At 47.3% G+C, this 22,577-nt stretch overlaps 1 protein-coding gene across 3 annotated transcripts in view; it reads left to right on the top strand.

Moving 5' to 3' along the window:
• Positions 1–22,577, top strand: part of GPD2 (glycerol-3-phosphate dehydrogenase 2) — a 927,571-nt gene that overhangs the window by 682,328 nt on the left and 222,666 nt on the right. For all 3 annotated transcript variants that reach the window (XM_085645519.1, XM_085645518.1, XM_085645520.1), the window contains exon 14: positions 7,507–7,619. In XM_085645519.1, coding sequence (XP_085501645.1) covers positions 7,507–7,619 — 113 coding nt within the window. The remainder of the gene's footprint in view (positions 1–7,506; positions 7,620–22,577) is intronic.

Below are 22,577 nucleotides of genomic sequence, written 5' to 3'. Positions count from 1 at the left end.
TGTCTATCATCTCCGAAATGCCAGAATACACCTGTCGCCAATAGTCGGCAATCTCCCGGCATCCCCAGGCTATGTGTAAAAAGTCTGCCGCAGGTGCGCAACAGCGCCAACAGAGGTCATCTTCTCGGAGGCCTATCCTGCGCATGTGGGCTGGAGTACAATAGAGTCTATGGAGGAACTTGTAGTGAATGACCCTGAATCTACTACTGGAGGAGATTTGCTCGGTCTGTAGACAGCAAAAGCTCCAGAGCTCGTCATCAATGGGCGTACCCAACTCCACCTCCCATCTGGTGCGCGCCCCGCAAGGTTCTGGATCCGGTGTGGTGCGTATTGAGTGATATAGATTAGGGACCGCATGTGCAGGGGTAGCAGCTTTGAGCAACTGATGTAGAGGGTCTAAAGTGGGTGGTTCGTCAGGAAACCCCTCCGTCAGTGCCCGAACCCCACTACGAAGCCTAATGTACAGAAATATGTCCATAGGAGTAGGTGTAACGTCGGCGAACATGTGTGTCTGTGAGCGAAAGCGTCCGTCCTGATAAAGATCTCCCCATGTCTTAATGTTGAGTTTGGCCATAAAGTTCTTAAATAATTGTTCCTGCAGAATGGGTAGTAGGGGGTGATACGCCAAGGGAAGCAATGGTGAGTACACCAATGTCGTGAGGGCTTTTTTCGCAATATGGCGCCATGCTAGTACTGAGCTGGAGACTGTGGTATGGTATGCAGCCCGTGTCTCAGGCACACTAAATATGGCACCTTCCAACCGGATGGGATCTGCCAACCAATGTTCCACCGCTACCTGAGGCATGAAAGGGGTGGGGCGGATCCAGTGATGAACGTAGTGGGCCTGAGCACTGTAATAGTAAAGTTCAAACTCCGGTAAATCAAAGCCACCCTGTGCGAATGGACGAGTCAAGATGTCCCAGCTCAGACGTGGACGCTTCCCCCCCCCAAACTAGTCGAATAAGCTCAGAGCGCAAAAGTTTAAAGAAGGACTTGCCTGGATAATATGGGATATTTAGGAAGAGGTAAAGGAGCTTAGGAAGAACTACCATCTTAATGAGGGATGCGCGGCCTGCAAAGGAGAGAGGCAGCGTGATCCATCTGGTCACGCAAGTTTGAATGTGGTCAAATGCACGGCCATAATTCAGCCGCATCAATTCTTCACGATCCCGAGAGAGAAGTATGCCCAGGTATCGGACCTCATCTGCGCACCACCGTAGAGGGTAATCAAGGGGGAAGGGCTGAGCTGCTGTAGTAAGCGGAAAGATAGTGGATTTTCCCCAGTTAATGTGAATAGCAGACATGCCAGCAAAGCGAATGAATTCCCTCAAGATAGGGTTAAGGTTAGCAGAGGGATCGCGGATGTACAGTGTAATGTCATCCGCGTATAGGGATATAAGAACTTCCCGCTGAAGGCAGCGTAAAGCCTTTTCCCGGTGGTGCTGCCGGAGCCTGGCGGCCAGAGGTTCCATCGCTATGGCGAACAGCAATGGAGATAGCGGGCACCCCTGGCGAGTGCCCCTCGATATAGCAAAGGCTTCAGATATCTGACCATTCACCCCAACGCGAGCCACAGGTTGATGATAAAGAAGATCAATCCACTGCGTGAATCCTATTGGCATCCCCATGTTTCATAGGATGCATTGGAGATAGTCCCATTCTAAAGAGTCAAAGGCTTTAGTGGCGTCTAGAAAGACCGCCACCAGCGGCAAATCAGGGTCCACATTTTGCAATATTGAAAAAAGAGTACGAAGGTTGTGTGAGGTAGCCCTGCCAGGGATGAATCCCGCCTGATCCGACAGCACCAATCCCCCTAGTAACAACTGCAATCGATTAGCCAACACCTTGGTCAGAATTTTAGCGTCACAGTTGATTAATGAGAGAGGGCGATTAGAATCGCAATATTGAGGCGGTTTTCCGGGTTTCAGTAGGGATGTGATTAGAGCCTCCTGCATGGATGGGGGGAGGGTGCCGGACTCATGTGCCTCCATATAAACCTCTCGAAGCACCGGCGCCAGGATATCAACATGAGCCTTATAAAAGTCCATGGGCAGCCCGTCCAACCCAGGAGCCTTCCCGGGTGCCATCTGGCTAATTGCGTCCCTAATTTCATCCAGGCCTATGGGCTCAGCCAAGAACTCCCTCTGATGGTCTGGAAGCCATCCCATGGTGAGTTCCCTCAGGTAGTCATCCATGTCCAGGTCACCCACTCTAGTAGTGGAGTAGAGTGCAGAGTAGTGTGTTTTGAAAGCAGCCAAGATCGAACGTGTGTCTCGTAGAAGTACCCCTCCGTCTCCTTCCAGTTCCAGTACGAAATTTGAGCCACGTGGGGGGCGAACCACTCCCGCTAAGAACCTCCCGGGTCGCTCTCCCTCCCCGTAGGCCCTAGCCCTGAAGTATTTACCACGGAAGTTGACCTCCCTTTCAGCGGTGGAAGCATACTCGGACAGCGCCTCCCGGTACTGTGCCTGTGCGTCGGAGTTAGTGGCATAGTCTGGCCGAGTTTCTAGTGTGTGCAGTGTGCTCTCCAATGTGTGTAATGTGGTGCGTAAGGCCCGCAACACGCCGGAGCACTTAGAGATACAAATACCTCGCACTGTGACCTTTAGCGCCTCCCACAGGGTGGCAACCCGCTCCACCGAACCCTTGTTGTGTGAAAGGAAATCTTCAATGTCTTGACTCAGTTCGGAGCGGAAGAGTTCGTCGAGTAAAATGTTGGGTTGGAGTCGCCAGGAGGGTGGTCTCCCCATTATGTCCGGTAAGCGGAACTTGGCCATCACCGGGGAGTGGTCAGAGAACGTGCGGCCCACATGTTGCGCCGCAGTTAGGGAGGGGGCCAACCCACGAGACACCAAAATGTAGTCCAGTCTAGCCCATGTGGCGTGTGCCGTATTCCAATGTGTGCCCTCCGTCCGAGTCGGGTGTAAGTGACGCCAGGCATCCACAACCTCCTGAGTGTCGCAAATGTTGCAGGTATCTGTGTGTGTTGGTGTAGTGTTGTGCAGAAGGGTTGGACCTATCCAGGGCCGGGTCAAGCACGGCGTTGAAGTCTCCTCCCCATATGAGATGTGTCGATCCTATGTCCCTGATCTTATTCCAGAGGGCAACGAAGCTGCTCGGGTCATCGCAATTAGGGCCACAAGAGCAGGCCAAAGTTATGGTTTCAACGCCTATCCTACCCCAAGTCATACAATACCGGCCCTCCCGGTCAGCTGCGTCACCCAGGGGAGTGTAGGGAACACTTCTTTTTATCAGAATAGCAGTGCCTCTCGCATAGGACGAGTATGGTGCAAAGACCGAGTGCGCCGCCCATCTGGCGGCAAATCCGCCTCTGTGTTGGGGATCCATATGGGTCTCCTGCAAGAATACAATATGGACATTTAATCTGTCCAACGCACCCAAGATCTGTCTCCGCTTCCTCGGATCACCCAGTCCTCTAACATTCCAAGTAATAGCGGAGATCAGTCCCCCCACATTAATATCAAGATTTCCTGCATGACTCATGTCTACAGATAGGAGAATAGTAGGTCAAGGAGCCCACTGAACAATACCTTCCCTGGTGCCACTGTATGTCGAAGGTGTCAGAAGGTGTATCAACACTATGCATTTTGACAGTATCCATACTGAATTCAAACAAAACATAAACAACCCTTTGAAAACCATCCCCCCACCCACTCCGACATCCCAATCATGCCGGGCATCTCCCCCACCCCATACAAACCCACAATGCCAAGTCATTACCCCGTTGGGGAACACCCGATTGGGGGACACAAGGGGTCCAGACCCGCCATCCAACTCCCCCGATATTGCACCCGCTGCCCGCTAGGGTCAGTAGCCAGCGGAAGCCGCGGGGAGGGGAGGGAGGTGCCAGGGCGAAGTCATGTTAAGCAACATCAAGGAAACCCTGAAAGCAGCGGAGCCCAACGATTGATAGGTCAGCAATACAAGGCCAGGGCGCCGAGCAGAATAAGTTGCGAGCCTGAAGGCCCATCGCAAGGTGAGAGCTGGGCAAGGCTATACAATAATAGTAGAATGAGGGACAGGAATGGCAGCTATGAAGTCCCCAATCAGTCCAGCGCAGAGGTGGGCGAGCGGGAGCCAGCCCTCTCCGACGGGGGCCGGGCAGCCTCGTGAGATCGTTTGTGGTCCTTTAGAAAGAGTTCCACCTGAGATGGGTCCTGAAATATGTGTGGCTCGCCACGGTGGACCACCCGGAGGCGCGCTGGGTACAGCATGGAGTATTGAATACCATTCTGAATCAATCGCTTCTTGACCGACCCAAATTTACGGCGCGCATCCTGCACCGACAGTGGGAAGTCAGGAAAGAAGGAGAGCGTGGTGTTTTCAAAATGGACAGGCTGCTTCTCCCAGGCAAGGCGAAGTAGAGTATCTCGGTCTCTAAAATTCAGAAAGCGGATGATGACAGGTCTCGGGGGGGGGGGGGCTCCGGGCATGGGGCGAGGGCCCAGGGTGCGGTGGGCACACTCCACCACCAGCTGCGGAGAGAAGGCATCCGCGCCAAAAAGGTCAGACAGAAGCTTTTCAATGAAAAGTTCCATTTTGCCCACGGTGGTAGATTCTGCCAGACCAATAAGGCGCACGTTATTGCGGCGCGAGCGTGCTTCTAAGTCCTCGTTCTTGTCGGCGGTCACCTTCAGCAATCTCTCCATCTGCGATACTTTGGTTGCAGTGGCCGACGCCCCATCCTCTAGCCCAGAAATTCGCTGCTCCGACTCCTTAACTCGTTCCTCTTGTTGGTCAAGTCGATGGACTACAGAGTCCAGACGTTTAGACATGCTGTCAATCTTCGAGTCGATTGAGGTAAGGCTAGTTTGCATGTTAAGTAGGAGCGCCTTCCAGTCCACCTCCTCGGCTTCCCCTCCATCGGAGTCGCCGTCCCCCGGTGGCGGGGCACGAGCTTTTTTCTTTTGGGTCTCAAAGGGGAGCCGGGATTGCTTAGTATCTGTCTTCCCCATTATGGCAGAATATAAGAGTCTGACCCCCACTCAGGAACACTAGTACGGAGCACCCCCACTGGAGCAGCCTGAGCTTTACCGTGTAGTACGACAGGGGACTAGGTCCGCGCCTCTGATCAAATTCCACGGACGCCTCCCCTCGGTATCGGCAAAGTGGAGGGCCCTGAATAGTCGGGGGGGGGGGGGAGCAGCCCCCAGCCAAGCACCTAACACAAGGTCTTCACCTAAAGCGAGGTCTCCATTCGCGGTAGCAGCCCCGTCAGTGCCCACTCCACGAGGCTAGAAGGAGCTCCGCGACGATGGCCCATCCAACGCAGCGGGAGGGTCACCCTCCGTCCGCCCTGTGTGTCCCACACCTCCTAGTGCGCAGCGTTTTTGTGATGGCAGCGCGGGGGTGCCCTCCTACCTCCTCGGATGACGCCCCAAGCGCGGGCCAACAACGGTCTTCTCCCCGAGCCCCCAGTCACATGCAGGAGGCTGGATGGTGCCGGTGAAGCCCTCACTCAGCAGAGTCGCCTCTCCTGGCAGATCCCCAGCGGGCCGGGCGCACTGCGGCAAAAGTGGTGGGTATTTCCCGCTATGAACCGTGGGGGGTGCGGGCTGCGAGGAATCTCCACCCCCCGTCCACCCAGAGGCCGCTCAGGGCGATAATATTAGCGGAGGCCTTCTTCTCCGAGCGCAGGGGCTTGTGGCGTCCGTGCAGTAGACGTCACGCGGCGGAAGTCCTCCAATGCCACCCGCGTCCGCCGCCACCTTACCGGCACTCCGGGTGAATCGCAGCAGCCGCAGGAAGTCCTGATGTAAGTGCCGCCGCCGCCACTCCGCTCCGTCACCATCCGTGTCACGCGGCCTGCCGACCGCGACCAATCCTCGGTGTCGCGTGCACACGCACACCGGCCTCTTCGCGCCGGAGGGGCTGCAGCTTCGTCCGCGGGAGACAACAGTGTCTATAGCGTCGGAACCATCGATCAGAATGGCCCGAAATTTGCCACAAGTGCGCTCCGGCCCCAGCTGAACAATCGGCGCGGGTCAGTTGCGGGTTTCCACGATGAAGGATGGGCTGAAGGAGCAATGAATCGCCCGGCTGGCGAGAGCCTCACGGATGTGCGGCCATGTTGGTCTGGCGCCCTCTAGCCCCCCCCCCAGCCTAGAGGTATGTTGCATTAAATCTCCCTGGGTTTTAAATTCTCTCTAAAGATCTTCCTCCCCTGTTTCTTCAGATTCCTCCTATGTCTTGAAAACGTTGCCAGGGACCCACACAATACCAGTAAGTGTGTGAACTTTAAATTTGGGTCCTGATGAATTGCGATAGATCTAACCGGTGCAAGAAACATGGTGACCAGTGCAGTGCAAACCTGACAACTTTACTTCAGGGACGAGCACTTTTTTGTTTTAGTCAAGAGTGGGACCTGCTTTATTAAACTTTTGTTATTTTGGATCCCTACTACTTGTTTTAAACTTCACGAATACACACTACACTTAGGGCCCTCACCCGCACTACACCAACCGGCATACAAGGAATAAAGATCTCCATCAAAAGGCCCCGTTAAGGGCGCCGATCGGGGATTGCAGCGCCGCCCCGATTTGGAGCAGACCTGATGATGAAGCATGACATCTAGCTGGCTGGATGTGTGAGGGTCTTTTTCCTGAAGGAGGAAATCCCTCCTGATTTCACTGAATAACATATTACTGTAGGCCTCATTCTCTTCTCACCCTCTAGGAACAGCACACGTCTCTGTACTTGTGCTCTGTAAGTGAGACACAGTCCATTTTGTACAGTCTGAAAGTGTAGCACACTTTATGTGCTATAAATTCCCCTATACAGTATGTTACCATAATTTACCATAATACATCAATCACTTAATGGAGAAAGGGTAGAGCCTGTGCATGGTGGCAGTAACAACATACTCCCTGTATTGTTAACTAAGATTCAGAACACCTGCCGCCTTATGGTTTGGAGCCATTACGACTTTAACTGGAATCAAGGCTGCTGTCTATATAATGTAAGGCTTGTACCTTTTTCAGACTGTTTATACTTGAAATTACATGGTGATTGCCCACTTTACCAGGATTCAAGCCCAGGGAATTCATGTGCATGCGTTCAATGTCAGTCCTTTCTTGTCACCAAATGTTTGAATGTTTATTGTAAGGTTTGACGCCCAGATATAGAAATGAGTGAGCACTCATCTTCAGTTGATGGCAGGGGAGCACGCTTCGTTTTGCTTAGTAGTGTTTTTGCCCTGCTTATTCCCGATCGCTCGTAGGATCCCACAACCGCATACCTTGGAGGGATCTTTTAACCTTATTACTTCCAGAAAATCCAATGAGCACTATTAAAACTCATTAAATTTTAGTTGTTTGTATTGATAGTAAATATAACTTAAAATAAATCACTCACACTTCCTTACAGGATAAAAAGCGCCTTTTGTAATTTTTTTTTAAACCCCATTATAGCACATATATTTTCTTAACGAACATACTGCAATTAATTGGCAATTATTCCACTTTTGCTATATTATTTATTCCTCAGGAAGAGCTTGAAAATGCAAAGAAATTTCTGTATTATGAGATGGGCTACAAGGCACGCTCGGAGCAACTCACAGATCGGTCTGAAATCAACCTCACACCTTCTGATGTGGACAGGTAAAGATAACTATGTGATTCTGCTTTACTCGACCTGTGATGTGCAGCCAGATGAACATAAACACACGATTGAAAGCAAGAGCGAGCAGGTGCAAGCGGGCGGACGTCTGTGTCAAAAGACTGGAAGAACGAGGGAAGTGAATGGTGGTCATTAAGCTGCAAGCAGATACCACAAATACGTTGCGGTGGTGATTGCATGTGTAAGAAAATGTGCTAGGGGTGACAATCATGGGTGTCAAGTAGGTGCAAAGTCAGCCCATGGCATAACTCTTTCCTTAACGCTGGGGTCAAGATGAGGTGAAAAATACAAGCGATACCTGGAAGTAATTTTTGGGGGCAGATCCACAAAAGTATCTGAGTATGGAACTAGTATTTCAGGAGTACTGTTTATACACCCTCTTACATGACTTTGTGAATTGGCCCGTGAAAATGTAACTTCCTATTAGTAACAGTGCAAAGTTAGCACAGTCCTTTCTATTTGTGCTAATTTTGTGTATGATTATTACCATTTTAGGCGTTTTGAGACAAAGCATGAAGGCGTGCAAGAGTAAAGAGTACTGTAGGAGTATTACGTTCTGTACTCCAAAATGCTTTAGTGAATAGGACCCCTATATATTTTGTGCTGTTATTACCTCATGGGGTTAAATGAAAGTTAAAGTTTGTTGTATAAGGGGGGAGTTAGTCATGCTAATGTCTTTACAGAATGTCTTGATTTGCAGATGTCATGAAAACACTTTTTCATTCAGTTTCACTGTCGAAACAAGCGGCACCTGTCTAAAGTGTAGTATTCCAGTTCTCAGATTTGGGGATCTGGTAAAGGCATGTCTTAGTTTTGATGCAGTCCTTTAAAATCAATACTTTGCACTTGTTTTATTTATTATTGTTTTGTCCTCATATCATCAATATCTCCAAAACCAGGCCTTTCTGTAAAACCTGTCCCGACCTCAGGCCAGTTGCATTATATCTCTGGCCCTGCCAATCCAGTCCTACCAGTTTCCTGGTTGCTGGCTTCGCACAGGTTTAATCATAGGACACTTCCTTAAGACATTGCCATTCCACACAATCTTTGGAAATCGTCCCATATCCTGCTACGACACCCCCCACTTGCTCCCTCCCTCCCAGATCCGATATCTAGTCTGCATACACTTCTAACCACCTGGAGCCACTCAAGACCCTTGGGTGGTAGGGGTTCCGTCCAACGTTTACAAATCTCTCTTCTAGCTAAGAGCATCAAGTAGAACAGCAAGGCCTTCCTAACTCTTATTAAGGGTTGACTGGGGCGGACTTCCACCCCCTTCAACACCAAGGCTGAGCTCAGCATTGTATTTGCCCCAAGAATATCCTTGACCACCTTCTCCAACTCCTGCCAATAGGCCTTTAATTCTGGGCACCTAAAAACATATGTTGGTCATCGGCTCTTAAAAGACCACATCTTCGGCATCTTGGTATCGGTTCATACACAAACATTTCTATCTTCTGCTGGGGCGTCCAATAGAGCCTATTGATGGTAAAAAAAAAAAATGGTTGTTTCAGATTGGCTAGTTTAACCACCGAGTACAACAGTGTTAAAGAAAGTTGCCAAATTGTTTTTACCTCAGTCCCCTGAATATCTCCTTCCCATAGCGAGTATGGTGCCTTCAATTTTCTGTCCTCTGCATCGTGTAGTGTCCAGTACAAATATGCAACCTCCTTCTTCGTGGGGTACTCATCCTGCAGCTTTGAATCGAATTATCATCAACTGCCCCACCCCCTCAATCTCCTGTCCATTGGCTGTGACCCAAGATGATAGCTGGAGGTACTTGGATCTAGAAAGGGAGTTACTAGTTTTTGCCACTAACACTTCCCAGAGCAACATACCCTGCACTGTTAGGAGTTCCCCCTATACTTCAATTCCAGCCCACCTCAATGGAAGACTCAGCCACTCTTTAAGACAGTGAGGGATACCTGGTGAGTCCCAGATTAGGGAGAAATCCGAAAAATAGCCCATGCCCAGAATCCTCCTAACTCCCAGCCAAAGGGTTAGTGTAGACTTAAAAGTCTTCAACCAAACCTTTTTGAAGAACTTACTTGCCCCAAACTTGTACAAAAAACCTTTAGAGTCCCACTCCCTCACCATCTCTTCCCACATACCTTCCCATATTAGGGGCCCCGGTTTACCCAGGAGCGCTGTACAATTTTTAAACTGGAAGGCCATTCAGTAATTTTAAATCTGGAACAGCCAATCCGCAGATTAGAAGATTTTTGTTAGCATTTTGGCAGGGAGACTGGCTAAACTGGCACCTCAGTTAATACACTTGGACCAGAAGGGATTTGTCCCACGGAGGCATATCCATGAACTTACCCAGCAATTAATTGGTAAAATAGACCTTGGCATAGCCCGATCAATCCCCCTGGCCGCAGTTACATTGGACTTTCTAAGGCCTTCAATCGTGTCTGCTGGGCTTTTCTGTGGGAAGTCCTGGCGATAAATGTTTTTGGTCCCTTCTTTATCGCTACATTAAAAGCTTTATATGAGCACTCAACAGCTAGGATCCTTTTTAATAGTTCCCTTACAAGAAGCTTTTCGATCACTAGGGGCACTCGGCTGGGTTGTCCTCTATCCCCACTGTTGTTCGACATTTATATTGAGCCACTTGCTCAGCTTTTGCGGTGAGAAGGTCAGGTTATCCCTTTAAATTCAGGCTGCTACAAAAATAAAATTGCATTGTATGTGGATGACCTTACAATATTTACTTCGGACCCGGTCCAAACTATTCCTAGGTTGGAAATTTTGGTGAGAGAATATGGGGCATTATCTGGATATTTGGTAAATAACCTGAAGTCCGGGGTAATGTGTTGGAATGTAGCAGACTGGAGAGGGGTAGTACAGGACAAGCTTACGTATCTTGGTGTAAGTATTTTAAAGTCATTAGAGGTGATACTTTGCACTTGCAATGTTTTTGTTTCATGAAGGCTGCTAATAATTTTCCAACTCAGTGTTTTTTGTTTGTGCTACCAAAAGTACAATTTTCCATGAGACCTATGCTGCATGTGGCAAAATGGTGCACTCCACATCCTTCATTTGCTTTATGTAAGCAAACATTGGTCTATATGAGGGTGTTGGGTAGTTAATAAATATACAACTACCACTCTTCACGGCATTCAATGCTATATGTGGAAACACTGGGGTTTTGTTGTTTTCTCCAACTTATAATGCTAATGTTTTGTGGCTTTATTTATATTGGCATGTCTAATCGTTGGGGCAAAGATCGATCAATAGAAAGTTGAAAATGTATTTGCCTGGAACCATAATTTTGCATTTCCTTTGCATTCCCCCGCAAGCCCCCCCCTCCCCCCACCCCCCACTTGGCATGGTTGTATGCAACTTGTTATTTTTACCCTGCTTTAAGCAGCACAATTTAGGAACAAGAATCTGAGAGACTGACTGACTCCTCATTTTTTGGTCTTCTCAGCTTTCCAATCTCCGCTTGGGCACTTATTCTTTTGTCTGCATATCTTCTTGTATTCTGCTAGTTGGCATTTATTTTTTCCAAGTTAGAATTCTTTACAACACCACCTTCAATTGAAGGGCAGTGTGGCTAGTTGTCCTGTGCTGAACTCCAATTTCCCAATCCTGTGCTGGTGTTGCAAGACTGAGCTAACCGTCTTATATATATATTACTTTATTTGGTATTAAATGTGCTTGACATGATTTTGACTACTGGGAGATATGAAGATAGAGTTCTTTTTACTGTTGCAGCTTGTTTTCTTTGCACTATAGCGCAGCGTTGAACACTCAGTCCATTATTTTGGCTTCTCCCTCGCTCTCTACCTATCTGACCCCCAGTCTCACTACCTCCATTCTCCCCTACCCTGATGGACCTCACCTGCCTTCTTCCATCACTCAGTTGGAACTCGATTCCCAGTCATGAGGCGGAAGCCGGGAGCTGGTGGTACGATTGACTGTTTTTGAAACTGTGTGTGTTTTAAGGGCTATATCTACTGTATTTTAAAAACGTATTAAGCCTACCTGCTCTCTTAGGGTGTAATGCCTCTGGCCACATACCGCTCAGCTGATTGCTAGTTGGAACGGTAGCTGTTTGTTTAGCGGACGCCATCACCGGCGTGCTTGCTGACCACGCCCCCTCGAGGCCACGCCCCCCGCCCTGTCATAAACGCCGAATCCACTGGCAGCTTCAGAAACTCGATTCCCAGTCCTGAGGCGGAAGCCGGGAGCTGGTGGTACGATTGACTGTTTTTGAAACTGTGTGTGTTTTAAGGGCTATATCTACTGTATTTTAAAAACGTATTAAGCCTACCTGCTCTCTTAGGGTGTAATGCCTCTGGCCACATACCGCTCAGCTGATTGCTAGTTGGAACGGTAGCTGTTTGTTTAGCGGACGCCATCACCGGCGTGCTCGCTGACCACGCCCCCTCGAGGCCACACCCCCCTTTCTCTCCTCTTATCATGTGCATGGACAGGAAGCGCAGCGGACGAGCGCAGCGGGAGCGCCGTTTGCGCGCCGAAGGCGCGCCGAAGGCGCGCCTAAGGCAAGCCCGTCTGCGCCCGTCCGCGCCTCGACAGCGCCCAGGGCCAGGACCCCTGCCAATTCCATACTGCACGGGATATTCCCCACTATCACATATAACTCAGACGAACTTGGAGCTCTTAATCGCAACCTATTATGCAATGGCGCCCACTGGAATGTTTTAGACTCCTTTTCACGAACATGTCCAAATTGCCGCTTCAAATTTAGCCTACCTAATTCCTCCTTTCCCCAGCCTATTACAGCGGATGACCCTCTTATTCGGGCTGCCCTTATCAATGCTCGCTCCCTATCAAAGCACTTTGAAGAAGTTCACGAATTTATCATCGATAAGAACCTCGACATCCTATTCATCACGGAGACGTGGCTGAACGAGAGTTGTGCCCCAGTGGTGGAGCTGGCTGTCCCTAGAGGGTTTAAGATCACAAGACAGGACCGTAACAAAGGCAGGGGGAGGAGGTGTAGCCGTGATCTACAAAGAGAAATGGACTCTGAGGATGGAATGCACAGGAAGGATTGAGGATAGAGAAGCTATGGAATTCTCCCTAGCACTATCCCCCAAATTCACCCTGGGGGGGACTATTGATCTATCGCCCACCCGGTCCTCTAGGTAATTTTATTAAATCCCTGGAGGAGATCACTATCCAACGTGCACTCCGATTCCCCCACTTCCTAATGTTGGGAGATTTTAATTTACACATGGACACAAGCTCTTCCCCTGGAGTCAAAGAGCTGAAAGAAATTTGCAATTTGGCTCAGATGGTTCAACAGGTGCAATCTGCCACTCATGAAGGGGGTCATTGTTTAGATCTAGTATATTCTAATTTTAACATCTCTGTAGATCCACCCTACCCCATTACATGGTCAGATCACTTTCCTGTTCACTTCTCCTGGTCTATAAACACCAGCCGTGTGTCATCCACACCCAAGCTTGGGGAACGTCCAAGGAGAATTAATATTCCACACCTAGTGGAGGTCCTTACCCACTCCACCCCAATGAAAGCACAACATTTGGATGAAGCTGTAGACAACTTCTCTTCCTGGATAGACACCTCCATTAGATCCTTACCACAAAGCAAAGGAAAAAACAACCATAGGATCACTCCCACTTCCCCCTGGTATACTGAACAATTAAAAATTTAAAAAATTGGGTGTAAGGCGCTAGAGCGAATATGGAGAAAGAACTATTGTCCTACTGCTAAATCGGAACTCCGTGCAGCCCAAAAAAGCTACTATGCAGCAATTAAAACAGCTAAAGGGGAATTCTATGCATCTAGAATTCTAAAGGCGAAAAACAACAGTCGAGAAATTTACTCTATAGTTAAAAGCTTCACTACCCCGGTAGCAGAGAAGACCTCATTTCCACCCTCCACAGATTGGTGTGAGCAACTATCCACTTTCTTCATTGAGAAAATTCGAAACATTCAAAATAGTCTGAATAACCCTGACCAGCCACCCGACCCACAATCTGCTCCAACCTTAATTCACCAACTTCTTCCTCTTTCCCCTTCCCAAGTAATTAAGGCTAAGGCAGAGATGACAGAGTTTACTCAGGTCAAAAATATAGATATCCTGACCATTTTAAAATCTCTGAGATCAGGGTCACCTATAGATCCTTGCCCTGCGAGGGTCCTTAATGGAATAGCTGAAGTTATTGCCCCTATGGTCACCGCTTTGGTCAACAAATCCCTTACTTCTGGAATTTTACCCTCCAAGTGGAAGCAAGCCAAACTTCTCCCCCTATTAAAAAAACCTTCGGCCGATCCTTCGATCACTTCCAACTACAGGCCTATATCCCTCCTACCAGCTCTTGCTAAAGTTTGCGAGAAAGCTGCCTTCCGGCAACTTGAGAGATTTGTGGAATCCTCTGAGGCTCTTCATCCGGCCCAATCAGGCTTCCGCACCTCTTTCAGCACGGAAACGGCATTGGTAGAGGTGGCGGAGGCCATTAGGGATTGCCTTGACGGAGGCGGCAGGGGGGGCCTTTTTTCTTCTGGACCTCTCGGCCGCCTTCGACACGGTGCCCCATCTCCAGCTCCTATCTAGACTGGAGAACATCGGCATCTCGGGTACGGCACTGAGGTGGATCAGGTCTTTCCTCTCTGACCGGACTCAACAGATTTGGCTCCCTCCCTATTGCTCCGCTAATCGAAGGGTAGAAACTGGAGTCCCACAAGGGTCAACCTTAAGTCCCCTCTTATTTAATATTTACTTAACTCCCTTGATCCGGCTGGCTGAGAGCTGGGGTGCTAAGATTATGGCCTATGCCGATGACACCCAGCTTCTCTTCACCTGGAAAAAGGAGAACTTGTGCACCTCTGGAGTACGCCAATGCCTATCCTCTGTATTTGCTTGGCTGGCCAGAGCCTGCCTCAAATGCAACGAGGAAAAAACAGAAATTCTGCTCTACGGCCAATTTCCCACTAACTTTAAGAATTCTATCTGGCCCACTGAATCAACATGTCCAACGGGAGAGAGTGGGTTGGCCAAGAACCTGGGTATTTGGTTTGGAGCAGATTTATGTTTTCGAGATCAGATTGCACGACTGGCGGGGACGTGTTTTGGAACCCTGACTACTCTTCGCAGATTCTTTCCTCTTCTCCCTCAAATGGCCAAGGAAGCGGTTGCCAGAGCTTTGGTGCTCTCCCGTCTGGATTACTCTAACGCCCTTTATGTAGGGGCTCCAGACTACTTGATCAGAAAGCTACAGGTAGTCCAGAACGCAACGGTGAGACTCATTTTTAACATCTCTAGGAGACTTAGCGTTCGCAAACAGTTGAAGGATCTACACTGGCTCCCTGTAGCCCAAAGAGTGCACTTCAAAACTCTGGTCCTCGTTTATAAGGCCCTTAATGGACCATGCCCTGCCTACCTAGCCAAAAGATTCACCCTTTACCTCCCGACCCGTCAGCTGCGATCTACCTCCAGAAAGCAGGTGGTCGTTCCCAGATTTAAAAGAGCTCGTCTGGGCGGACAATCCTTGACGGTAAAGGGTGCTCAATGGTGGAACGCCCTGCCTGACGCTCTCAGACACTCTCCCAATCTGTCTAATTTTAAAAAACTGCTTAAAACGCACCTCTTTCAAATCCATGATTAACCGATCCCTCTACCACCTGGATTAGTTTCACTCCCGCGCCAGGACAGTCTCGACTATAGGAGCGCGCTATAAATCCGCATATAACATAACATAACATAAGTTGTAGTTGCAAATGTTGAACTAAAATTCCAAGCATAATATTGCAGCCCCTCGTCCTTTGACTGTGTGTTCTATTGTGGCTTGATTAATTAGCTGTGGTGTCGAAGACCCTCTAGAAGATCTGTTTTTGTTGGAAAAATGTCCTAGCTAACAGTGATTGACCAATATACAATTAAATGTATTACATTTCAGTGTGGGTTCATCCTAGTATGATCCAGAGCGGTTATTGTTGAAGGATCTGTTCTTTTTAAAAACAAAACATTAAAATAAAGAGCAGGTGGAATTTTCTGCATTGTGAGGGGTAGCTCAGGGATATTCTTATTTGATTTGCACAAGCAGGGGCTGGATTTGAATCCTCCCTTTATAATATGATTCTGACATCTCATATACATGTCAACTTCCATTTGAATAGATCTCGTTCATATAAATGCTAAATCCGATAGTAGAAGTGAGAATATAGTGCTACTGTGGAGATGTGAGCGTTCTGTATAATGTAGAATTGTTAAGGAAGTTTAAAACCATGAGGAATAATTTGTTAAGCGTGTGCTACTAATACATATCGCCATCTTTTAACTTAGGTTGTTGAACAAGTACACATCCAGTAGGAACATTTCCCCTTTGCTCAGTATACCCCGGGCTTCCGCCCCTGGTACCGCTGATTACTGCGAAACTCAGCTGATATATTAAGATCACCACTGCTAACCAGAGGACAAGGCCTGTTCTACCTCGAAGTCTTCAAAAATCTCCCGGTCATCCTGGTTTGACCCATATATTGCACAGATTGTGTAGCCTATCTCTAGTTCGACCACTACCTACCGCCCTAGTGTGTCTGCTAATTTATGCTTAGCCCACCCCCCCCCCTCCCCCATAGCGACCTTTGCAAAAATCGCAACCCCCCCAAATATTAGAGCTCTGGGAAGTGCAGGCCAGAATATTATATACCCCCATACCCATCAGATTCCTTTTCCCCCAGGGGATATGCATCTCCTGTACACACACAACATCAAGCGTATTCGATCTAACAAACTCGCCCACCCTTTGCCTCTTGCTACTGTCGTTCAAGCCACCCACATTTATTGTGCATACATTTATCCAGCCATTTAAGCCTGATTTAAACCAGCCTGGTATACCTTCACTTGCCTTAATCCACTCATAACATAACAGTTTTGCAATAGCCTTTTTTCATCCATGGGTATATATATTTTGGAATTTTGCACTCCCACCACCCTTCCCCCCACTAGCCCCCTCCCACCACCCCTCCCCACCTCCACCCTTGAAAAGCGCTCAGACTAAGGTCTGCGCATGTGATGAGCACAGCACACATGACCAGGAGCTATATAGTAACGCTTTGGCCGCGGCCGGAATTTCCCCGCGGTGTGGGAAAATTCCACGTGTGCGCAGATCGGATGGCTCCCGGCCATCCGACGCACACGCCCACCTTGACATCGTACGGCCTGGGGCCGTCCGACACATGCAAGGGGTTAAAAACAGCCTTACATATGCTAACCTGTGATAGTTCCTACCCAGTGCTATGTGATTATTTATTTGTATTTGTATATATATTAATGTTTATTTATATTTTCACTTTTATTTTCCCCGTGATTATAGTCTTATCTTATTTTGCTCCTAAATAGTGACATATTAATCAGGTCCGTCAAAGCAGAATTAAACGTCTCTTTTGTTTTAGGTTTTTAGGCCTTACAGATATTCTTTCGCCTTAATTTCAGAGGAAGAAAAATCACAAGTGCTCCCCCCAAATAACTTTTAGCTGTGCTGGATTAATCAGGAAGGCTTGTGCGTTCTAGACTTGGAACGGCTTGATCAACTGTCTTAGCCGCCAACTTCTTTCCACCGTAGCGTGGCAAAAATCCTGGCATACAAAGAAAGAAGCATCCTAGGACCAGTTTCGGGGTTTCAGCCCTTATCAGCCAGGATAGCTTGACTCCAGTGGCATGGAGAGCACAGGACCCACATCTGGGCATACCCGTCCCACTTGGGGTGACAAATGCAAAAAGAACAATTGATGGACAGAATGCAGAACAATGTCATACATTCACCCCAGTACAGAGATCTGGGCCTAAATACATAATTCTTTTGCTCACTATGCCAATCCAGTCTTGATCCTGCGCCCAATGGGAGCAGTCCAGCTCTAACTGCCAGGCCAGGTCCACAATGGACTGGAAACAAGCATCCTAGGACCGGTTTCGGGCTTTCAGCCCTCACCAGCCAGGATAGCTTGACTCCAGTGGCATGGAGAGCACGGGACCCATGGCTGCAGCTCTCGTCCCCGCTGTAGCAGATCAGCTACTGACGTGCTGGCCCGCCGGACGCTGCTTCCCTGTGGCTGCACCCCTTCCCCTCTTGTCCAGGGGCTGCTCGTTCTACGTTCTGCATCCTGTGTCTGGCATCCATGCCTGGGCGCCAGCTCCTCTGGGCTCTCTGATCCGTGCTCCGCTGCCACGGGTCCACCCCCACCTGGCGGGTACCTCCCAGCTTTAGGGATCTCCCTGGCTCCTGCATTCTTTGGTCCCATCACAGCAGGGAGTCTATCCGATCTGCCGCAGTTAGCACAAGGTGAGTACGCTACTGCAAGTTGCTTCAAAATCCTCAGCCCTATAGGGACCCAGTTTGCCCACGCGCAGCAGCAGCGGGCGTCTGCTCCGGGGAGCATCAGTTTGTTTTTTTGTTCCTGCTTATTTGGCCCTCACTGGTCACTTAGTTTCATGCCTCAGCTCTCCCTGGTCAGCGTGCTGTTAACGGGCTCCTAAGCGGCCTCCATCTTGCTTCTCCTCCTCGTCGAGACATCTCTTATTAGCAGTCATGGTCTGGTCGACATCGGGAGTATTAAAAGCCCCAACAATCCGGGGTATACTTATTACTCTTGTACTCACAAGAAGTACATTAGACTTGACTATTTTCTCACCTCAATGAATCTTGCAAATAAAGTGGGGATCAGAAAGCTTCCAAAAGTGATTTCGGATTATAACCCGCTGATATTAGATATTGAGGTTGATATGCCCTGTAAGGCACGTAGTAAATGGATGTTTGACAAGAAGCTTTTCGTTAATAATGCCCATATTGAGCATATCAAGAATTGGGCTCAGTAATTCTTTGATATCAATAAATATAGTGCTAGCCGGAATATAGTCTGGGACACCTTTAAGGCTGCTCTAAGGGCCGAAAAAATCAGCTTTGTAGCACGTGCAAGAAAACAGTGACAGCTAGAGAATGAGCGGCTGTTAGCTGAACTGGCCAATGCAGAAGAAGAGCATATGCTAAAGCGTTTGACCGGGTGGCCTGGAGGTTCCTGTGTGGGCTATTGGAGCTAAAGGGCTTTGGCCCACGAATCATCAGGGCCATTAAAGCAATGTATTCAGACCCTAGAGCCCGGCTACAACTGATGGGGAAAAAAATCATATAGTATACTAATATCAAGGGGAACCAGATAGGGGTGTCCCTGTTCCTCTATTCTATTTGCTCTGTACATAAACCCTCTGATAAATAAATTTTTAATAAGCCAGGAGATCAAACCAATTGTTTTTAGAGGATTTGAGACCAAGATTTTGGCTTATGCCGATGACATTGCCATTTTAACCACCAATCCGACTGATGCAATCAGGGAAGCCACGGCTATCGCTAAAGAGTATGGGCAAGCATCAGGCTACTCTCGGAACGAAGGTAAAACACTGGTAATATGTACAGACAATATAACTTTTAATAATCCTCAGCATGTAGAAAATACTACATATTTGGGCGTCTGTATTAGTTTGAAAATAGACACAATAGTTAAGACAAATTTTAACCCTCTGATAAAAACAATATCCACAGATAAAGGATAAACGGGCTGCACCTATCTGTTATTGGGCGAGGAAACGTTCTAAAAATGACAATGCTGCTAAAACGTCTACATATGTTTCGCCCTATTCCGCTCCAGATAGACGCAGTAATTTTAAAATCACTAGAATCCATGCTCTCAAATTTTATTTGGCAAAATGGAAAAGTCAGACGATCCCTAAAATACCTGACACTCCCACAGGCACAGGGTGGGCCTGCGTTTCCTAATGTTACATTTTATCACTGGGCAAGCCTTTTACACCAGATGTCTATTTTTTTCTGCTTGGCTACAAGAAAAGAGACGGAGGAGGAAAAAAAAGTTAGGATTCCAACGACATATGAACTTACCTTAGGGAGGAACGCTATGGGGCTGTTACTACAACAGGTAGAGGTAAGTTACTACAAGAAGGTACGATTTAAGGTGGTGCATAGTGCCTGGCAAATATGGATTAGGGTGCGTAAGGCTATGTTGATCCCAAAAATGAGCCGCTATACCCTTATGTGGCGATCGCATTTCTTTCCTCACCCTTTCTGTGATAATATGGGAAGGCACTGGGAACACCTAGGCCTAGTATCAATAGGTGACCTATACTTGTCAGGCCAGCTATGCCCTTTTACTGCCTTGCAACAGGATTATGGGATCTCCGTTAGGCAATACTTTAAGTATGTACAAATCCGAGAATTTTTTGCTAGTTGTAGATTGGCAATACCCCTCGAAAAAATACCACTATTGGAGATAATTGCACGGAAGATTAACAGGATTAAAAACTATTTATAGTATGCTGCTAAAAAGCGTCCCCGACGATCTAGAGAAAATTGAAACCAACTGGGCTGGGAAGCTGAAAAATCCTGATGTTGATGTAGATATGGCATTGTCACTAGCGGGCAAAATTTTTCGTTCAACCAATCGTAAGGCACAACATTATAAAACTCTGTTCAACCTGTATTTTACCCCAGCCAAGCTTTTTAACAGGGGCAAGAGAACAGATGATAGCTGCCCAAGGTGTGGGGAGGGGCACACAACGATAATACATATGTTTTATGATTGTGCCAGGCTGCTCTCTCTCAAGAACAAGGTGGTGAGCTTTTGGGAGGGACTATTAGGTCGCAGGATTTACATATCCCCCACCCTGATGCTCATGGGCTATGATAGCTGTATTGGCCTGGATACCACAGAGGAATATTTTGTATTTATTGGCACACCTGTTTTTAGGATAATAATCGCAGCAAGATGAAAGAATGCGGATTCCCCCACCCCCCCCCACCTTTCAAATATGGCTATCACGCCTCTTGGGGATAAATAATCAAGAGACCGCATTATATGCGTGCAGGGGTAGGGAGGCTTGAAAACTCGGGCGGGCACTTTGGTCACCTATCATAAGGTGGAGAAAGAATGTGGGTTGCCCTGGTAGGATAAGAAGTGGCGGCCATTGGGAAGTATCCTAAACCATGTCTTTATCAACTTAATGTATGTAATTAGGAAATGCTACCATCCAGTTTTTTTCTATCTGACTGTTTTATTAAGTACTTACAGTATTTATAATATTTATGATATTCCTCCCTTTAGTCTAATAATACCATTTATAAGAGCCGTTGTGTATATTTTATAGGCCTAATGTACGGCTTTATCTCGTATGTAAGAACCGTTATATATATTGTAATCGGATTTCTATGGGTATATAATAAAAAATAAAAAAAGGAACATTTCCCCCTTATTGAAGACAACTTTCTGATTGCTGGAGTCGATTCTGCTCCATCCATTTCTAAAGGGACATCCTTTGGACAAAGGATAGTCGTTTAGCAGTCTGAATGCAGTTCCTGTAAATAAACAACTGTGCCCCGTGACAAAATGCAAAAGGATGGTCGTAATAAATAATTAATTGAGCACCATATAAATGAAAACATTTATTAAAAACCTGCATTTTCTTTATTTCTAACTAGTTGCTCTGTAAACACACCCTTTGAACTGCGTGCACAATCTAAAGTTTTAAAAACCGGAGGAGTTACCAGACTGTGGAATTGGTGTTAACAATTACGTAGATAAGGCTAAGTCCATTGGAAAGGTATTTTTGCATTCTATATACACACATAGCACAAATCTGAGAACTAATTGGACAAACCAGTTCAATGCAGTTCTTGCAGGTTGGCTGGTTAGTGCCCCTACTATGAATCCCACTGTGGCTATGAGGGAGGCATCTCTGTCAAAATGATCAACATAGACATTGGGCACAACCAGACAGCATACTCTTTCTCCCATTGGGTCCTCACTTTGAGGCTTAATTCAGTACTCCTTTAATAAAATGTGGGCTGCATAAATTAGAAGGACACTGTTACCTTAGATTTCTTAACTTAAACTGCATGGAAACAACACCAACGTTATTTTTTTCTTGTTAAATGTACAGTATCACAACCTTGACAGAGTGAACTCAATCAAGGTGTGGATTCTCGTTGACGAAATGTTATGCTGAAACATAATGATCCCCATCAACCGGTGCTGTAAATGTTGTCAATCCCTATTTTGATTTACACCTGTTCTGTAATACACATCCCGTACCTACTTCATTCCAGACTCTAAATTGACAGGTTGAAGAATTAAACTTTTTTAGAGGTTACCGGAGTTGCCCAGTTAGGGGTTCTGCTGAAGGGCAGCAGACCAGCACTCAATCTTCCTCCACAATAAGAGAAGACGATTTAAGCTTAAACACTCACAGCTACCTATTGTGTGAGATCTTTATATATCTTAGAGTTATGGTGGAAACATGATGATGCATATGTGTGACGGGCAGTAATATTTGAGTTCCTCCTCATGCTCTCTTGAGGATTCCGAATACCATACTGTGGTGTTACTTGTTCTTTGTTCACAACTGTCAGAACCTTTCAGTTCTCAGTTTCTTCCATTAGGCAGCATATCTAATGAGTCTCATCCTGACTGGACGCTAAATTATGAATGCTTGTGGTCATTCAAAGACTGGATGTCCCCATCATTTACCTAATAGACTTCTTGTTTAGTGCTGATCGATAGGAGGGCCTTTTGCCTCTTGTGGTAGCAAGAATTAGACAGTTGTCACATTTCTGCCAAGTATCTTTTTTCTAGGGTCCCAAACCAGATGCTATTAGGGTAATCTGTTGGCCTCCAATTTGAAGGGTTCAACAGTTAAGATGTAGGTTAGTGGCAATTTGAGGCCATCAGGAGCAGCTTGAGGACTTTTTAATGCCACACAATTGCAAACAAAGCCCCTTGTGCCAGTTGTTAGAAAGTATTAAAACTGACAGCTTTGGTGTGGTCTTCCCCCAAACGTTTTGCCTTCTTTCCTCCTGAAATCGTTTTTGTTGACATTGGGGCTCTGTACACTCTACCACTGCTAACCAGTGCTAAAGTGCTTGTGCCCTCTCTTTTAAACA

The sequence above is a fragment of the Triturus cristatus genome, chromosome 3_1 (assembly GCF_964204655.1).
Source record: "Triturus cristatus chromosome 3_1, aTriCri1.1, whole genome shotgun sequence".
NCBI classification, from domain to species: domain Eukaryota; kingdom Metazoa; phylum Chordata; class Amphibia; order Caudata; family Salamandridae; genus Triturus; species Triturus cristatus.
Note: the sequence above shows the minus strand (reverse complement) of the source record. Positions and strands in the feature narration are given on the sequence as shown.